The following is a 17,181-nucleotide window of genomic DNA, read 5'->3' as shown; positions in this document are numbered from 1 at the left end:
AAAAAAATAAAATGTTTTACTTGGCCAAAATTCTACTGTGAATCCCTTCCCATTTTCTTTGTGGTTTACAACATGTATATATCTGTAAGTAATATATACACTACTTCATTTTGCGTGTATTTTGACTTACAAAAGTGATACATGATATGTACTCTTTTGCTATCCTAACCTCAGCATGAGAGATATTCATCTCATCCAAGTAACTGGTTATGAATGTACCACACTGGTATATGAACATACCACAATTTATTTTTCCACCTAAGGATATTTTTATTGTGTTTTTCTTGGTTTTGCTTTGTTGTTTTGCCAATACAGTACAAACCGTATTGCTGAGATTGTTCTTATGCACGTCTCTATGCACATGAACAAGAATTTTTCTAGGGTGGGCTTGGCTGATTCCTGGGATATGTATGTCTTCCACTTTCTTACATAATGCATATTGCTTTCTCAAGTGTTTGTTCTAGTTTACCACTTTATACAAGAACAATAGTAAGGATTCCTATTGGAAATCCTTTCAACATTTAGAATTTCCCATAAGGCTTGAAATTCGTATTAATTTGATGGATGTAAAGTGGGATCTCATTGTGGTTTTAATTTTATAACTGACTGCTAATAAGGTAGAGCATCTTTTTGAGTGTTATTTGACAAATACTTTAAAGTAGTTGGATTTTTCAATCTTATTTTGTGGTTTGTGGTTTTCTATTTTATACAAGTTTTCCTATCTAAGGATCATAGTTACTTTTATGTATATTTTTTAAAGGTCTTAAAAGTTTTGCCTTCCCACGTTGTCTTCAAACCACATGGAGTTGATTTTTGTATTTGATAAGAAGTGTTCAGATCATCCATGTGGATAATCACTTGTTTTCAAACATTTTATTGAATAGGCCATCCTTTTTCTACTAATTTGCACTGCCGCCCCTGTCATTTATTAAGGGTCTGTTAAATGGGGATCTGTGTTTAAGCTTTTTATTCTGTTCCACTGAGATACTGCAGTGATAAACCATCTTATTATAATAACGCTGTGTAAAATGTTTTGATATCTGAAATAAAAGGACTCTCCAATTTTCTTTACAGAAGTGTCATCCTTTTTTGGACCTTTGCTTCTAATTTTTTAAATTAGTTTGTCAGTTTGCGTATATCTGTATGGGAATTTGGTTGGGATTCTATTAAATTTATAATTTGGAGCAGAACTGACATCTTTACAATGAAAAATTCTTCCTTTCCATGAATATAGAATATCAGCATACAGTTTTATCTTTTTTTAATGTCTTTCAATAAAGTATAACTACACTCATAAGATCCTGCACATGCTGTGTAATAACTATTCCTCATTTTTTGTTTTCTATTTATATTGTTTATTTGTTCTTTTTGATATTTTAATTTTTATATCTTAAAATTACATTTTTGAACTGTTTGCTGGTATATAAGGATAAAGTATTTTTAATATTACAAGTTTTCTATAGAACACTTTGTGTATTGAGTTTTTTTGTTTTTTTTAACATCTTTATTGGAGTATAATTGCTTTACAATGGTATGTTAGTTTCCGCTTTATAACAGTGAATCAGTTATACATATACATATGTACCCATATCTCTTCCTTCTTGCGTCTCCCTCCCACCCTCCCTAACCCAACCCTCTAGGTGGACCCGCTAGGCAGATGTTTCCCACTAGCTATCTATTTTACATTTGGTAGTGTAAATAAGTCAATGTTACTCTTTCACTTCATCCCAGCTTACCCTTCCCCCTCCCTGTGTCCTCAAGTCCATTCTCTATGTCTGCGTCTTTATTCCTGTCCTGCCCCTAGGTTCATCAGAACCTTTTTTTTTTTTTAGATTCCATATATGTTACCATATGGTATTTTTCACTTTCTGACTTACTTCACGCTGTAAGACAGACTCTAGATGCACCCACCTCACTACAAATAACTCAATTTTGCTTCTTTTTATGGTTCAGTAGTATTCCATTGCATACACTGCCACATCTTCTTTATCCATTCATCTGTCCATGGATACTTAGGTTGCTTCCATGTCCTGGCTATTGTAAATAGTGCTGCAATAAACATTGTGGTACATAACTCTTTTTGAATTATGGTTTTCTCAGGGTACATGCCCAGTGGTGGGATTGTTGGGTCATAGGGTAGTTCTATTTTTAGTGTTTTAAGGAACTTCCATACTGTTCTCCATAGTGTCTGCACCAATTTACATTCCCACCAACAGTGCAAGTGGGTTCCCTTTTCTCCACACCCTCTCCAGCATTTATTGTTTGTAGATTTTTTGATAATGGCCATTCTGATGTGTGAGGTGATACCTCATTGTAGCTTTGATTTGCATTTCTCTAATGATTAATGAGGTTGAGCATTCTTTCATGTGCTTGTTGGCAATCTGTATATCTTCTGTGGAGAAATGTCTACTTAGGTCTTCTGCCCATTTTTGGATTTTTTTTTTTTTAATTGAGCTGCATAAGCTGCTTGTATATTTTGGAGATTAATCCTTTGTCAGTTACTTCATTTGAAAATATTTTCTCCCATTCTGAGGGTTGTCTTTTCATCTTGTTAATGGTTTCCATTGCTGTGCAAAAGGCTTTACATTTCATTAGGTCCCATTTGTCCACTTGTTTTTATTTCCATTTCTCCAGGAGGTGGGTCAAAAAGGATCCTGCTGTGATTTATGTCATAGAGTGTTCTATGTTTTCCTCTAAGGGTTTTATAGTGTCTGGCCTTACATTTAGGTCTTTAATCCATTTTGAGTTTATTTTTGTCTATGGTGTTAGGGAGTGTTCTAATTTCATTCATTTACACGTAGCTGTCCAGTTTTCCCAGCACCACTTATTGAAGAGGCTGTCTTTTCTCCATTGTATATTCTTGCCTCCTTTATGAAAGATAAGGTGACCATTACAGGCAGGTGTTTATCTCTGGGCTTTCTATCCTGTTCCATTGATCTCTATTTCTGTGTTTGTGCCAGAATCATACTGTCTTGATTACTGTAGCTTTGTAGTATAGTCTGAAGACCGGGAGCCTGATTCCTCCAGCTCTGGCTTTCTTTCTCAAGATTGCATTGGGTATTTGGGTTCTTTTGTGTTTCCATACAAATTGTGAAATTTTTTGTTCTAGCTCTGTGAAAAATGCCATTGGTAGTTTGATAGGGATTGCATTGAATCCGTAGATTGCTTTGGGTACTATAGTCATTTTCACAATATTGATTCTTCCACAGCAAGAACATCGTGTATCTCTGTGTTTGTATCATCTTTAATTTCTTTCATCAGTGTCTCATGGTTTTCTGCATACAGGTCTTTTATCTCCTTAGGTAGGTTTATTCCTAGGTATTTTATTCTTTTTGTTGCAATGGTAAATGGGAGTGTTTCCTTAATTTCTTTCAGATTTTTTGTCGTCAGTATATAGAAATGCAAGAGATTTCTGTGCATTAATTTTGTATCCTGCTACTCTACCAAATTCATCAATTAGCTCCAGTAGTTTTCTGGTAGCATCTTTAGGATTTTCTATGTATAGTATCATGTCATCTGCAAACAGTGCCAGTTTTACTTCTTCTTTTCCAATTTGGATTCCTCTTATTTTTCTTCTCTGACTGCTGTGGGTAAAACTTCCAAAACTATGTTGAATACTGGTGAGAGTGAGCAACCTTCACTTGTTCCTGATCTTAGAGAAAATGGTTTCAGTTTTTCACCTTTGAGAAGGATATTGACTGTCGGTTTGTCATATGTGTCCTTTATTAAGTTGAGGTAGGTTACCTCTGTGCCCACTTTCTGGTGAGTTTTTGTCATAAATGGGTGCTGAATTTTGTCGAAAGCTTTTTCTGCATCTACTGAGATTACCATATGGTTTTTATCCTTCAAGTTGTTAATATTGTGTATTAAATTGATTGATTTGTGTATACTGAAGAATCCTTGCATTCCTTAGCTAAACCCCACTTGATCATGGTGTATGATCCTTTTAGTGTGTGGTTGGATTCTGTTTGCTAATATTTTGTTGAGGATTTTTGCACCTATGTTCATCAGTGATATTGGCCTGTAGTTTTTTTGTGTGTGTGACATCTTTGTCTGGCTTTGGTATCAAGGTGATGGTGGCCTTGTAGAATGAGTTTGGGAGTGTTCTTCCCTCTGCTATATCTTGGAAGCGTTTGAGAGGATAGGTGTTAACTCTTCTCTAAATGTTTGATTGAATTCGCCTGTGAAGCCATCTGGTCCTGGGCTTTTGTTTGTTGGAAGATTTTTAATCACAGTTTGAATTTCAGTGCTTGTGATTGGTCTGTCTATATTTTCTATTTTTTCCTGGTTCAGTCTTGGAAGGTTGTGCTTTTCTAAGAATTTGCCCATTTCTTCCAGGTTGTCCATTTTATTGGTATATAGTTGCTTGTAGTAATCTCTCGTGATCCTTTGTATTTCTACACCGTCAGTTGTTACTTCTTTTTTATTTCTAATTCTGTTGATTTGTCTTCTTTTTTTCTTGATGAGTCTGGCTAATGGTTTATCAATTTTATCTTCTCAAAGAACTAGCTTTTAGTTTTATTGATCTTTGCTATAGTTTTCTTCATTTCTATTTCATTGATTTCTTATCCTTCTACTAACTTCAGGATTTTTTTGTTCTTCTTTCTCTAATTCCTTTAGGTGTAAGGTTAGGTTGTTTGAGATATTTCTTGTTCCTTCAGTTAGGATTGTATTGGTATAAACTTCCCTCTCAAAACTGCTTTTGGTGGGCTTCCCTGGTGGCGCAGTGGTTGAGAATCTGCCTGCCAATGCAGGGGACACGGGTTCGTGCCCCGGTCTGGGAAGATCCCACATGCTGCAGAGCAACTAGCCCCGTGAGCCACAATTACTGAGCCTGCGCATCTGGATCCTGTGCTCTGCAATAAGAGGCCGCGATAGTGAGAGGCCCGCGCACCGCGATGAGGAGTGGCCCCCACTTGCCGCAATTAGAGAAAGCCCACGCATTTAAAAGAAGACCCAACACAGCAAAAATAAATAAATAAATATTTTTTAAAAAAAATGAAAGCTGAGAAACATTTAAATGTACTTATTAAAAAAAAAAAAAAACTGCTTTTGCTGCATCCCAGAGGTTTTGTGTCATCGTGTTTCTATTGTCATTTGTTTCTAGGTATTTTTTGATTTTCTCTTTGATTTCTTCAGTGATCTCTTGGTTATTTAGTAGTGTATTGTTTAGCCTCCATGTGTTTGTATATTTTACAGATTGTTTCCCTGTAAGTGATATCTAGTTTCAAAGCGTTGTGGCTGGAAAAGATACAATTTCAATTTTCTTAAATTTACTAAGGCTCGATTTGTGACCTATGATATGGTCTATCATGGAGAATATTCCATGAGAACTTGAGAAGAAAGTGTATTCTTCTGCTTTTGGATGTAATGTCCTATAAATATCAATTAAGTCCATCTTGTTTAATGTATCATTTAAAGCTTGTGTTTCCTTATTTATTTTCATTTTGGATGATCTGTCAATTGGTAAAAGTGGGGTGTTGAAGTCCCCTACTATGAATGTGTTACTGTCGATTTCCCCTTCTATGGCTGTTAGCATTTGCCTTATGTATGGAGGTGCTCCTATGTTGGGTGCATAAATACTTATAATTGTTATATCTTCTTGGATTGATCCCTTGATCATTATGTAGTATCTTTTTGGTCTGTTGTAATAGTGTTTATTTTAAAGTCTATTTCGTCTGATATGAGTATTGCTACTCCAGCTTTCTTTTGATTTCATTTGCATGGAATATCTTTTTCCATCCCCTCAGTTTCAGTCTGTATATGTCCCTAGGTCTGAAGTGGGTCTCTTGTAAACAGCATATATATGGGTCTTGTTTTTGTATCCATTCAGCCAGTCTATGTCTTTTGGTTGGAGCATTTAATCCATTTACATTTAAGGTAATTATCGATATGTATGTTCCTATTCCCATTTTCTTAATTGTTTGGGGTTCGTTATTATAGGTCTTTTCCTTCTCTTGTGTTTCTTGCCTAGAGAAGATCCTTTAGCATTTGTTGTAGAGCTGGTTTGGTGGTTCTGAACTCTCTCAGCTTTTGCTTGTCTGTAAAGGTCTTAATTTTTCCATCAAATCTGAATGAGATCCTTGCTGGGTAGAGTAATCTTGGTTGTAGGTTTTTCTCCTTCATCACTTTAAATATATCCTGCCAGTCCCTTCTGGCTTGAAGAGTTTCTGCTGAAAGATCAGCTGTTAACCTTATGGGGATTCCCTTGTGTGTTATTTGTTGTTTTTCCCTTGCTGCTTTTAATATGTTTTCTTTGTATTTAATTTTTGACAGTTTGATTAATATGTGTCTTGTCGTGTTTCTCCTTGGGTTTATCCTGTATGGGCCTCTTTGTGCTTTCTCGACTTGAGTAACTATTTCCTTTCCCATATTAGGGAAGTTTTCAACTATAATCTCTTCAAATATTTTCTTAGTCCCTTTCTTTTCCTCTTCTTCTGGGACCCCTATAATTCGAATGTTGGTGTGTTTAATGTTGTCCCAGAGATCTCTGAGAATGTCCTCAATTCTTTTCATTCTTTTTTTGTTTATTCTGCTCCCTGGCAGTTATTTCCACCATTTTATCTTCCAGCTCCCTTATCTGTTCTTCTGCCTCAATTATTCTGCTATTGATTCCTTGAGCATTTTTAATTTCAGTAATTGTGTTGTTCATCACTGTTCGTTTGCACCTTAGTTCTCCTAGATCCTTGATAAATGTTTTTTGTATTTTCTCCATTCTGTTTTTGAGATTTTGAATCATTTTTACTATCATTACTCTGCATTCTTTTCAGGTAGGTTGCCTATTTCGTTGTCATTTATTTGTCTTGTAGGTTTTTATCTTGCTCCATCATCTGCAACATAGTTTTTTGTTGTTTCTTTTTGTGTTTTGTTTTGATGGGTGGTGCTGTATTCCTGTCTTACTGGTTGTTTGGCCTGAGATGTCCAGCACTGGAGTCTGCAGGCAGTTGGATAGAGCCAGGTCTTGGTGCTGAGATGAGGACCTCCAGGAGGTGTCACTCTGATTAATATTCCCTGGGGTCTGATGTTCTCTGTTAGTCCAGAGATTTGAACTCAGAGCTCCCACCACAGGAGCTCAGGCCTGACCTCTGGCCTGGGAACCAAGATTCCGTAAGCCTCATGGGGGAGGGGAGGGGAGGGGAGGGACAGATCAGTACAATATCAAAGAATAGAAAACAAAATACAATTAGAAAGATATAAAATACATTAGGAAAACATAAAAGTATAAGTGAAACAACTGCAACAAAATAAAACCACAACAGAAAAAAAAAAAAGGGTGGAGGGCGGGAACAAGGCAAAAGGAGAGAAGAATAACAAAGTATAAAGAGTAAAAAAATAAGAAATGCTGCCCACAACTCTTTACTGGCAATTTTGCTTACCACACTGAGAAGACTACATCCTGAGATGGTAGTCTACAGTGCAGCATTATACCCATCAAAGAGCACAATTACCAAGTAAGAGGCATTTGTTACAAGGTTAAAATAAAAGTTCAGGGTGTTACAAACTCACACAAACCAAGTAATGCCTGTGTATAAAACAGATCTAAGAGGAACAAGTGAGTTGAAGAGAGAAAAGGGAGTCAGAAGGTCCAGAATCCCTTAGCCTTGCCTGCTTAAAAAAAAGAAGTAACACACATAAAACTTCAAGGGAAGAAAAACGTTAGTGTAACTAAATTCTAGAGAACCTGGCAGAAATCACATATGTATGTATTCTGCTACCAAAATATTTAATGACTGTAAACACTAATCACTCTTTCTTACCTATGGTTGGGTTATTAGTTGCATATTGAGAGAGCAGATCTTCATCAGTTTCCTCATGCTTTTCATTAGGAGCAAAGTCTTTCTTAGATAAGCTGCTCTTCTTCCTTTTTAAAAGGGTTGTTTTACTTTCAGGTTGGTCTGAAACTGGAATTTCCACGGGCTGGTAGTTAGCATGGATATATGGCTCTTCAGGAAGCATATTACCTTTACTAAAACACTCTAGCAACCATTTTGCTCCCACTATATGAGGCCTACAAAAATAGTACATAGTTATATATTAGTTTAAACCACAAAGACCACAATCCCACTTGTCATGAAGTTTACATAATTGCCAGGACATGCAATTAAAAAAAAATTATTACAGAGTAGAAATTGCTTTGAATTAAAAACTGACAAAACCTGTGGGCTGATTTATCCCAAAACTGCTTCAATTCATCATCAAAATCTCCCACAATAACATGAGTTACGTCTTCATTGAGCTGATTAAAGCGAACTCCACCTCCACTGTTAATAAGTCTTCTCAGTTTATCTAGCTTTCTGCCACTAAAACCGCAAAGATAGATCTGCAAAGAAAGAAAACATTTATTTTAGATTAATGTATTTAAAATGGCTTATTTCTCTCAATAGAAACCTATTTATTAAAAGCATATATCTAAATTCATTGTGCGTAAATAAGACAACTCTTGTTTACATTTTAAGATACATTAAGAAGTGATGTATATTCTGAAGGTTTGAATTTTAAAATATTCTTAAATTTTATCATTTCTTCACAGTCCCATAGCATTATTACCCTTTATAGTAGACACTACATGATAAGTATTCTGAGGCTTTAAATAAAATAGAAGCCAGAATAATTCAATTATCTTCTAAAGATTAGTGTGTAACAATTTCTAAAATCAGGTAGCTTCTTAAATTGTTCTTACCACTTTTAAATTTTAAAGTAATTACAGAAATAAACTGGCGTTAAACACTTGAATTCAGAAAAGCTAGGTTTAAATTTTGGTTCAGCTGCCAATGATTAACCACATGACCACCTCAAGATACTCAGACTGTTTAAACCAATTTTCTTACTTATATATTGAGATATCTTTTTCACAGAGTTGATTAAACAAGAAAATTTAAGTCAAAGAGCTAAGCAGAATGCTTAGGATGATATGTAAGCAATAACTTATTTTTAACTATCAATATGTATATATATACTTTTGGAGGCACGGATGGGGTTATGTATGTATTTAAACCAATTTAATCAATATAACAATCTTCTTCAACTCTATTTTACATAACGTGTCTTTAAAAAACTTCTTAATGACCAATCTATTCCTAACTGCATTTATATCCCAAACTAAATAACCTCCATCACTAGAATACACTTTAACAAAAATGAGCAATCATATGTTTTTCTATAAGAATAATTAAGTCATATCCAGAATTAGTATAGTCTAGATAAAAGATTACACAACACACTTCCTGTTCTGCTAGTAAACTGACAAGTTTTAAAAGTATAGAAAGGAAGGTAATTTGCCCAATTTCCTTAACAATAAAATAAGGTTAAATCTTTGCTACTCTAGAATTAATGCTTAGCCTATTGATTCTACAAACAAGAATATATTAAGTATTCAGTTCTAGGAGATATATATGATGATCCCATCAAAGGCACTTATAAGATACTCAGACACTAAAAAATAAAATAGCTCAAGAGATATTAAACAAAGCAGTACACCTAATGGTTAGGAATACAGGCTTTGGAGTAGATGTCTGGCTACTTAATGTCTGTGAGATTCTGAACAGGAACTTTAATCCTCTAAGTATCAGTCTCAATATTATCTGTTTTAGAGTTATTTGTGGGAATTAAATGGGATTATATATAAAACGTATCAACAATGTATTTGAAATAATTAGCACACTGTCTAGCATGTTATAAACACTTAATAAATGATAGCTATAAATAAAAATTCATTAAGTGGTTCAGAAACTAAATGCTCTTAAAACACAGTAGATGGAAAGATTAAAGTAGTTATTAGGAAGGTTCAGAGAAGAGTTGAAAAAAATGATATGAACTTTTAATGGATGAGAGATGAAGGTACACCCCAGGCATAGAGCCCCTAAGCTAAAAGACAGACATGGCCTAATGAGTGCATCTGCTTAGCTAGAGTGGAGGGCTTATGTAAATAAGGAACAAGCCCAACTCTAAAGGGTCTTCAAAGTGAAGCTACAAGTACTAAAGTATATTATCACTTACTGCATTTATTACATGATAAAGACATACCCGACAACCATCTAATAAATCTTCAGGTGCCTGAAATGCACTGACATCCAGATTTTCAAGTGTAGGCTCCACTTTGCTATTAAGAACTGAACTACATATCGATTCATTTATGCAACTTGCACTGATGTTGGAAATATGGCTGACATCTGAAAGAGTATAACCTACATATTAAAAACAAAGATGTAATTTATGGAGATAAAATAATTGTGATTACATATTTTCCTACACATGAACTTTTCTTATACAAAAAGAGCCATGAACAATTTCTAAAGTAAGATTCAAATGCTTCTACTGAAATCTTGGTGGCAAAGTATGAAAAGGGAAAATGAAACTAATTAAGGCTCATATCTTATTTAAATGAAAATATATTTAATACATTCTCTTAATAGTGACTTGCTTCCAATAAAAATCTGAAGTTGCTGGCTTTAAGGTCCAGGAAAGTTACATTTGAAAAAAAATTTATAACATTTGTTAAATTGCCAACATAATACCTCCAAAACAGAAATAGTTTTAAATTTTATATGAATACAGATGATCTATAACAATTGCAGCAAACTAATAAAGAAAATGTACTAATACCTGCCAGTCAAGTTTTAAAAAATTAATTCTCTTAAGTCTTTATTAATATTCTTAATTTCTTTAATCATCTTGTGCATTACATGAGGGTATGAAAGTACGCATTCATTATAAAAAGAAATATCAGGAGTTCTGGACTAATTTTTTAATACAATTCAGTTATTTTATTATACAATTATACCTGAAGGCATAGCAAAAAAAGATGGAATTCCCTACTGTACCTCCCTGATCCTATTAACAAATCAATTCTTACACAGAAAACTGACTGTCTTAAAACTGATTGTTTAATCCGAAAGAGACTTACTATTAGTTGTGTTGATCTGGCCAGTAGGAGTTGAAGTATCAGGCATAGTCTTTGTTTCTGGACTAGGCTCTGTCTTATATATGGATTCATCCTGACAAAAACCTTTCTCAACACTGTCAAAAAACCACTGCACAGTCACACAGTGTACATTCCATCTCCTGGCACATTCATATTTTTGACCTATTATGTTCATTAAGAAAGAGAAACAGAGAGAGAGAGAAATGCAAACCATTAAAATCTTTGCAGAAATATTTAAATGACAGGTTATAAAAAAAATCTACCTGGGACAAAATTAAAGTTACCAGCAATTACTCTTACTTTTAACAGTATGCTATACAGTGTATTAAAAGGTAATATATTAGGTTATTGCTCAATTATATTTTCTATGTGTTGTTAAAAACACATGCTATGATGCTATGTGAGGGGGTTTATCTTTTACAAAACTGCACAGACAGAGGCAACTGTGGGGTAACTCAATATTTTCGAGTACAGCCTCCATCATTTAAATTCTTTAAACCATCTTCTTAATCTGTAACATAGGGATAACTCACAGAATTATGTGGTTTAATAAACTGTATAAAATAACCGTGAAAATTATAAATGTCTGCAATATAAAAAACACCAACTTTCAAGAGACTACTCCTATGTCAAAAGGATTCTACTTGAAGTCCAGGATAGAGAGGCAAATAGTTAAATAAGTCATATTAAAAATATTTATCTTTTATTGCCTTAAAAAAACTTTTTAACACAATGTATTTTGAAACGGTATAGAGAAATTGAAGACAATATATAGTAAACAATAATAAGAAAGGTTTCTTTGACGTTCATGAGAGCTGAGAGATGTACTGTCTTTAGATTCAGAAAACCAATAGCAGTTATCAACTTTACTCACAATCATAATATCATAATTGGCCATACCCAAAGTTTTCACTTAAAGACAATTATTAATTAATTTTAATTTTTTTCCCTAATTTTACTTATTTAGGGAGCTTAATAAAACACAGTATAGATATAAAAAGATATAATAAAAATATTAATAAAACTCTGCTCTTATCAATTTTTATATATTTTAAGAGTACTGGCAAAAAATATTCTCCAGAATAAAGGTTATAGAACACCAAAATTAACTGCAATTTTAAGGAATTCTTCTTCTTGGTAATATATTTTTCTTCTTTTAGTTGTCTCATGTTCTGCAAGGTGCATCTTCAAGTTAAAACTTGTAGTTCACTGAATAAGGTTGATTCATTCAATTAAAAACTAAGCCAAGCCTTTAAAATTTATAATTAGAAAGAAATGTAATTTAGCGACATCTATTAGCTTTCTTGTTATTCATCCAAATCTCTCATCTCTTAAGTACTGGGTAACCGTGTGGGGACTTAAAAAACAAAAAAAAAAAGATCTGAAAATAAATTTAGATAAAACACCACTGGAAATTTTTGTTTTTTAATATTTATTCAATGACCTGATAAAGACTTGGGAAGTCATGTAAGTTTTCTAAAGATTATAAACCAAACTATGTTTGCAAGAAAAAAAACCATAGCAGATTTATGACATGTCAGAAGTAAAAGGTATTCTATAATGATCTTAAAATGTTAAATAGCAGAAAATGTTGCATTTGTCCATTTGGGAAACAGTTTTACCTTTTGGTTCTTGCACAATGAGGTGTGTACACTCATTCATTTTCAACTGTCCCATATATTGACCTCCATGCTTAACTGTGAGGTGCTGAACTGCTTTCCTGTCTAAGCCACGTAAGCCAGTGACACAGATTATGCAACCAAGAAAAATAGGACACTTGAAGTCTTCCATGTCTATATCGGTATATCTAACTATTTTTCTGGGGAAAACAAACAATAAAAAAGAAAAAATATTAACATATTAAATATACCAGATAGTTTAAATTTTACCAGAAGAATAACGACAAACAACAGAAATATCACTAATGCTTTCCTCACTTTTTAGGATTTTAATCATTATTAAGAAACGGGAAACTGATAAACACACTTCGAATGATACTAATTGCTCATGTAGCTCAAACCATGTCTCTAATAAAAACTAATGTTTCAGAGTCTCTCAAATAAAACTGTTTTATGGGGAAATATATATTTCATTAACTGTAAATCCATGCTGGTGAAAGTGGTGCATTTTCCAAAATTATAAGTCTAAATTTATACCTAAAAACCCAAAGGTTCTTTGGTTGCCTACTAGAAAAACAGACTTTTAATTCCTCCATTATACTATACAAATAATAAGGAATGATTTTTGGCAGAATGCCAACAAAAATATCATTATCATTCTGTTGCCGTGCTAGGCAGATGTGCTGACGAAACAGTCTAGGAATGAGGGTGCCAACGTGGAGACGTGTTTAGGATGTGCTAGATGGTGTTGAAAGGAAGACTGGAAAATGCCTGTTTAATTCAAACAGTGGTACTTGGACTTATTGGTTGTTAATCTAATTCTAATGGAAATTCAATTCTATCCTTTGAAATAGGCTCTAAGCTCCATGAGGGCAGGGATGCTGTCCTGTTCTGCTCTCCACTTATATCTAATGCCTAACTCAGGCCAGGTACATAAAATGGGCTCAGTTAATGTTTATTGAATGATCACATCTCAGTTAATGGCTTATCTGTGTTTATATTCAACCTTAAATATGTCTCTTTTGGGAGGGAATACGAATGCCGAAGTGGCTGAAATTTACTCTCCATCTTAACATGTTAGCACAGTATTGAAGGATAAACACAGCATAAAAGCTACAGTTGCCACACTGATTTTCTCAACTATTTTATAAATGTTTACTTCTGAAAACCATTTTATTATCAAAGTATTGCTTACCTTGTAGCTAATGCTAAAGTCCATAGCCCATTCCACCTATCAACTTATACCTTGATGATAAGAGCTTGTAGGTTACCTTTTGTTTTCATTGGAGAGAAGAGTAATGATCCTATTTTTGTCCCCAAATAACAAATCCAAAGAGGATACCATAAAACCTCCCCTATGAAAACCCACAATGTGCCAAAATGATTGAATGTATCATTTATTCAAATCTAGAAAATATCTGAATATCTTTCTTACTTCTCTTGTGACTTCTCCCAAAGTGTTTTCACCCAAGAAGGAAGTAAAATAGGTTTCTTCAGGTTTGCAGCAACTAAATACTTTTTGCTACCAACTTCTCCTGCAATAAGGTGAGTTACTGATATGTTAAGGTCTCTGTATATGCGTCCACCCATCATTTGTACATATTTATGAACTTCTTCCTATAGTCCCAAAAGAAAATATATTATTAATACTGAAACAAACAATATCTCTTCCATTTTTTTATACAATATCCCATAAACATCTTTTGTTGTTAGCTTGAATGCACAAATGTTTCTCACCACTATAAAGTAAAATAATTAATGAAATTACTTTTTGGAAGATAAAGTATAAATTTTAGAATAATTACCTTTATATACATTATTTTCCTACATTTATCTTTTGCAACTCCATGAATTTAATTATGTTGGTTCTACAGTAAACACTATATATTTTAATATACTACATACATATTGATACTTTAAAATATGCAAATTATATATAGAATATATAAAAACATATATTATATGTAAATTTCAATCCTTTTTTAAAAGATTAAGCAACTATGGTGGAAAAATGTGACTCAAAAACAAACAGGGAAAATTACACAGGGAAAAAAGTGAGTTTCCTTTTTAAATCAAAACAAAAAACTTCAACTAGCCAGTTTGCAATAAAAGATTCCACTGTATTCAATTTATTAAAAAATAAAAAAATATATACACTGTCATCTTGACTTAGTTATCAGTCATAAACACCAAGTCAAGGTCTTTCAGAATATCCCCTACACAGTGAAAAGTTAAGTGTGGAAATACATACATATTGACCATGATATTCCACTCAATACTGCAACACCTACCCTTTTATCATTTTCCAGGCTTGTACAAGATATGGTTACATCAGACATAACCATGTTATAAACTGGATGTTCAGCTCTTGGGACACATCGTTGGTGGTGCATACAAAATATGACTACTTGAGGACCAACAATTCTGCAGCCAAGCTACAAAAACAGAGGAAGTTTACTAAGTAGAAAAAGACCTCCAGTCTTATAAAATTACATTTTGTAATACTGTATTTACCAATTCTTTACAGAAGTTGATGACCACTGCAGAAAAACCACCAAATTGTTACAAGAAAAAAAAATAACCATTATATAATTTCTCAGACACATCACACGTTAACATACACACACAAGCAAATCAAACGATGCAGGCTATCAAAAGAAATAAGCTCCAAAAGCCACACTCACTCAAAATTGCCATTAAAATTTTAATTTCTGAAACAAACACAATCTTAGTGATAGGAGATATGAGTAACAGTCTTACGCCATAATAATTAGGAAATATCTACATTTACTTTTCAAATGAAGCAGCCAGCCAATGAAGCAGTTAAAAAGTGTTGAGAGGGGCTTCCCTGGTGGCGCAGTGGTTGAGAGTCTGCCTGCCGATGCAGGGGTCACGGGTTTGTGCCCCAGTCCGGGAAGATCCCACATGCTGCGGAGTGGCTGGGCCTGTGAGCCATGGCCGCTGGGCCTGCGTGTCCGGAGCCTGTGCTCCGCAACGGGAGAGGCCACAGCAGTGAGAGGCCCACATACCACAAAAAAAAAGAGAAAAAAAAAAGTTTTGAGAGCCCAACTAACGCCCCTGTAAAAAACCTATTCTGCTACAAAAAATGTATAATGCTAGGTAGTTCTTACATTTGTTTTTTAAATACTTTGTTTGCAATTCAATGTCTTTCCAAGGAAGACCCACAAAGACTTTCTCCTAAGGTATCACTTTCATTGATAACTGAGAAACGTGACAATCTTGTTCAACATCAGCACATCCAACCCAGACTAAAAAGCCTACAGCTGCCAAAGTCACCAAAGCATGACTGATGTAAATATCTACAGGGTAAATGATTATTGCTATCTTTTCCATCAGGCATAAGAAAACTGAGTTTTCGATGCTATTGATTCTATCTTACAAGCGGTGTTATTTCCAAAAGGAGAGTAAGACCAACAATGCTTTTGGCAAAGGTGGGCACAGACCTTCCATATACTGTACAGATAGTGCTGCATCTACCTACTCTTCTATGCTTTCTTCTCCTTCAAACAAGAATCACTTCTTTGTAATCTGGATGGAATTACAGCCAGTTTACTTTTATTTCAATGCTTCTCTCTTGTCCAGACACCAAAAAAGTAATGAGTCAGTAGACTCTAGAATCAACAAAAAGAAATAAGATGGCTCAATGGTATATTAGCAATGCTCGGCCCCCAAATGCTTTCTTTAGCATATAATTTTTCAGACCCTATACAAAGTACAGGCACTAAAATTCAAGAGCACACAGGAAAGACAGTAAGTAACCACGGATTATGTTGAAGTCTTTTCCTACTCTACTATTTTTCTCTAATATATCTTGCAATCAAACTGAGTTTAAGTACAGTAGAACTTCATCAATAAAATGCTTCATTACTACAGGGTTAAATTATTCTAAGTGAAGTTAAATTCCCTGAAATATAAAAATTACATACTAACCAAAGCCTACTGTAATATGATTTACCTTGAAAAATACTATTCTGGTCTTCCAAAACCAAAGGATTCCTCTCAATTCATAATTTGCAAAATACTTCATGATCAGTAAAGAACTTACATCCACTGAAGCAAAAACAAACCAAAAAACAGACTACTTGAAAGAACACACTAAAAGTTAGCAAACCTTTTTGAGATGATCAAAGACTTTGCCACTAAAAGGGTCACAGATATAAAGTGATCTATCATTCTCCTTCATTTTCAATGCCTCTTCTTCTGTAATAATCTGAAGATATTCTTCTGATTGGAACTCTTTTATTGACTGAAAGAAAAAGTAAGAATGCATATGAAATAATTCACCTGTATTTATGTCCTATGAACTCTATCTTTAAAATCCATCTCAAAACCAGCCTTTCTCCTATTGAAAGGAACCGTCATCTCTCACTAGACCTGTGCAGAAGTCTCCAAAGTGGTTCCTTCTCCCTCCCTTCCCCTAAATCTATTCTCTACCCAGCAGCTGGTAATCTTTTTAACAATACAAAAAAAGTCATGTCACCCTGCTCAAAACCTCCAGCGGGGCTTCCCCGGTGGCGCAGTGGTTGAGAGTCCGCCTGCCGATGCAGGGGACCCGAGTTCGTGCCCCAGTCCGGGAAGATCCCACATGCTGCAGAGCGGCTGGGCCCGTGAGCCATGGCC

At 34.3% G+C, this 17,181-nt stretch overlaps 1 protein-coding gene across 1 annotated transcript in view; it reads right to left on the bottom strand.

The window, feature by feature from the left end:
• TOPBP1 (DNA topoisomerase II binding protein 1) overlaps nucleotides 1-16,806 on the bottom strand; it is a 74,031-nt gene extending 57,225 nt beyond the window's left edge. Inside the window, exons 1-8 of the mRNA XM_007457562.1 lie at nucleotides 16,673-16,806; nucleotides 14,832-14,975; nucleotides 13,976-14,157; nucleotides 12,544-12,740; nucleotides 10,904-11,083; nucleotides 10,024-10,184; nucleotides 8,157-8,320; nucleotides 7,758-8,008 (exon numbers count right to left, since the gene is read on the bottom strand). Coding sequence (XP_007457624.1) covers nucleotides 7,758-8,008; nucleotides 8,157-8,320; nucleotides 10,024-10,184; nucleotides 10,904-11,083; nucleotides 12,544-12,740; nucleotides 13,976-14,157; nucleotides 14,832-14,975; nucleotides 16,673-16,744 — 1,351 coding nt within the window. The 5' untranslated portion in view covers nucleotides 16,745-16,806. The remainder of the gene's footprint in view (nucleotides 1-7,757; nucleotides 8,009-8,156; nucleotides 8,321-10,023; nucleotides 10,185-10,903; nucleotides 11,084-12,543; nucleotides 12,741-13,975; nucleotides 14,158-14,831; nucleotides 14,976-16,672) is intronic.
• Between the last annotated feature and the right edge of the window lie 375 nt (nucleotides 16,807-17,181).

Source organism: Lipotes vexillifer, unplaced genomic scaffold, assembly GCF_000442215.2.
Source record: "Lipotes vexillifer unplaced genomic scaffold, Lipotes_vexillifer_v1.1 scaffold86, whole genome shotgun sequence".
Classification (NCBI taxonomy): Eukaryota; Metazoa; Chordata; class Mammalia; order Artiodactyla; family Lipotidae; genus Lipotes; species Lipotes vexillifer.
The sequence above is the reverse complement of the archived record's forward strand: the minus strand, read 5'-3'. Positions and strand labels throughout refer to the sequence as shown.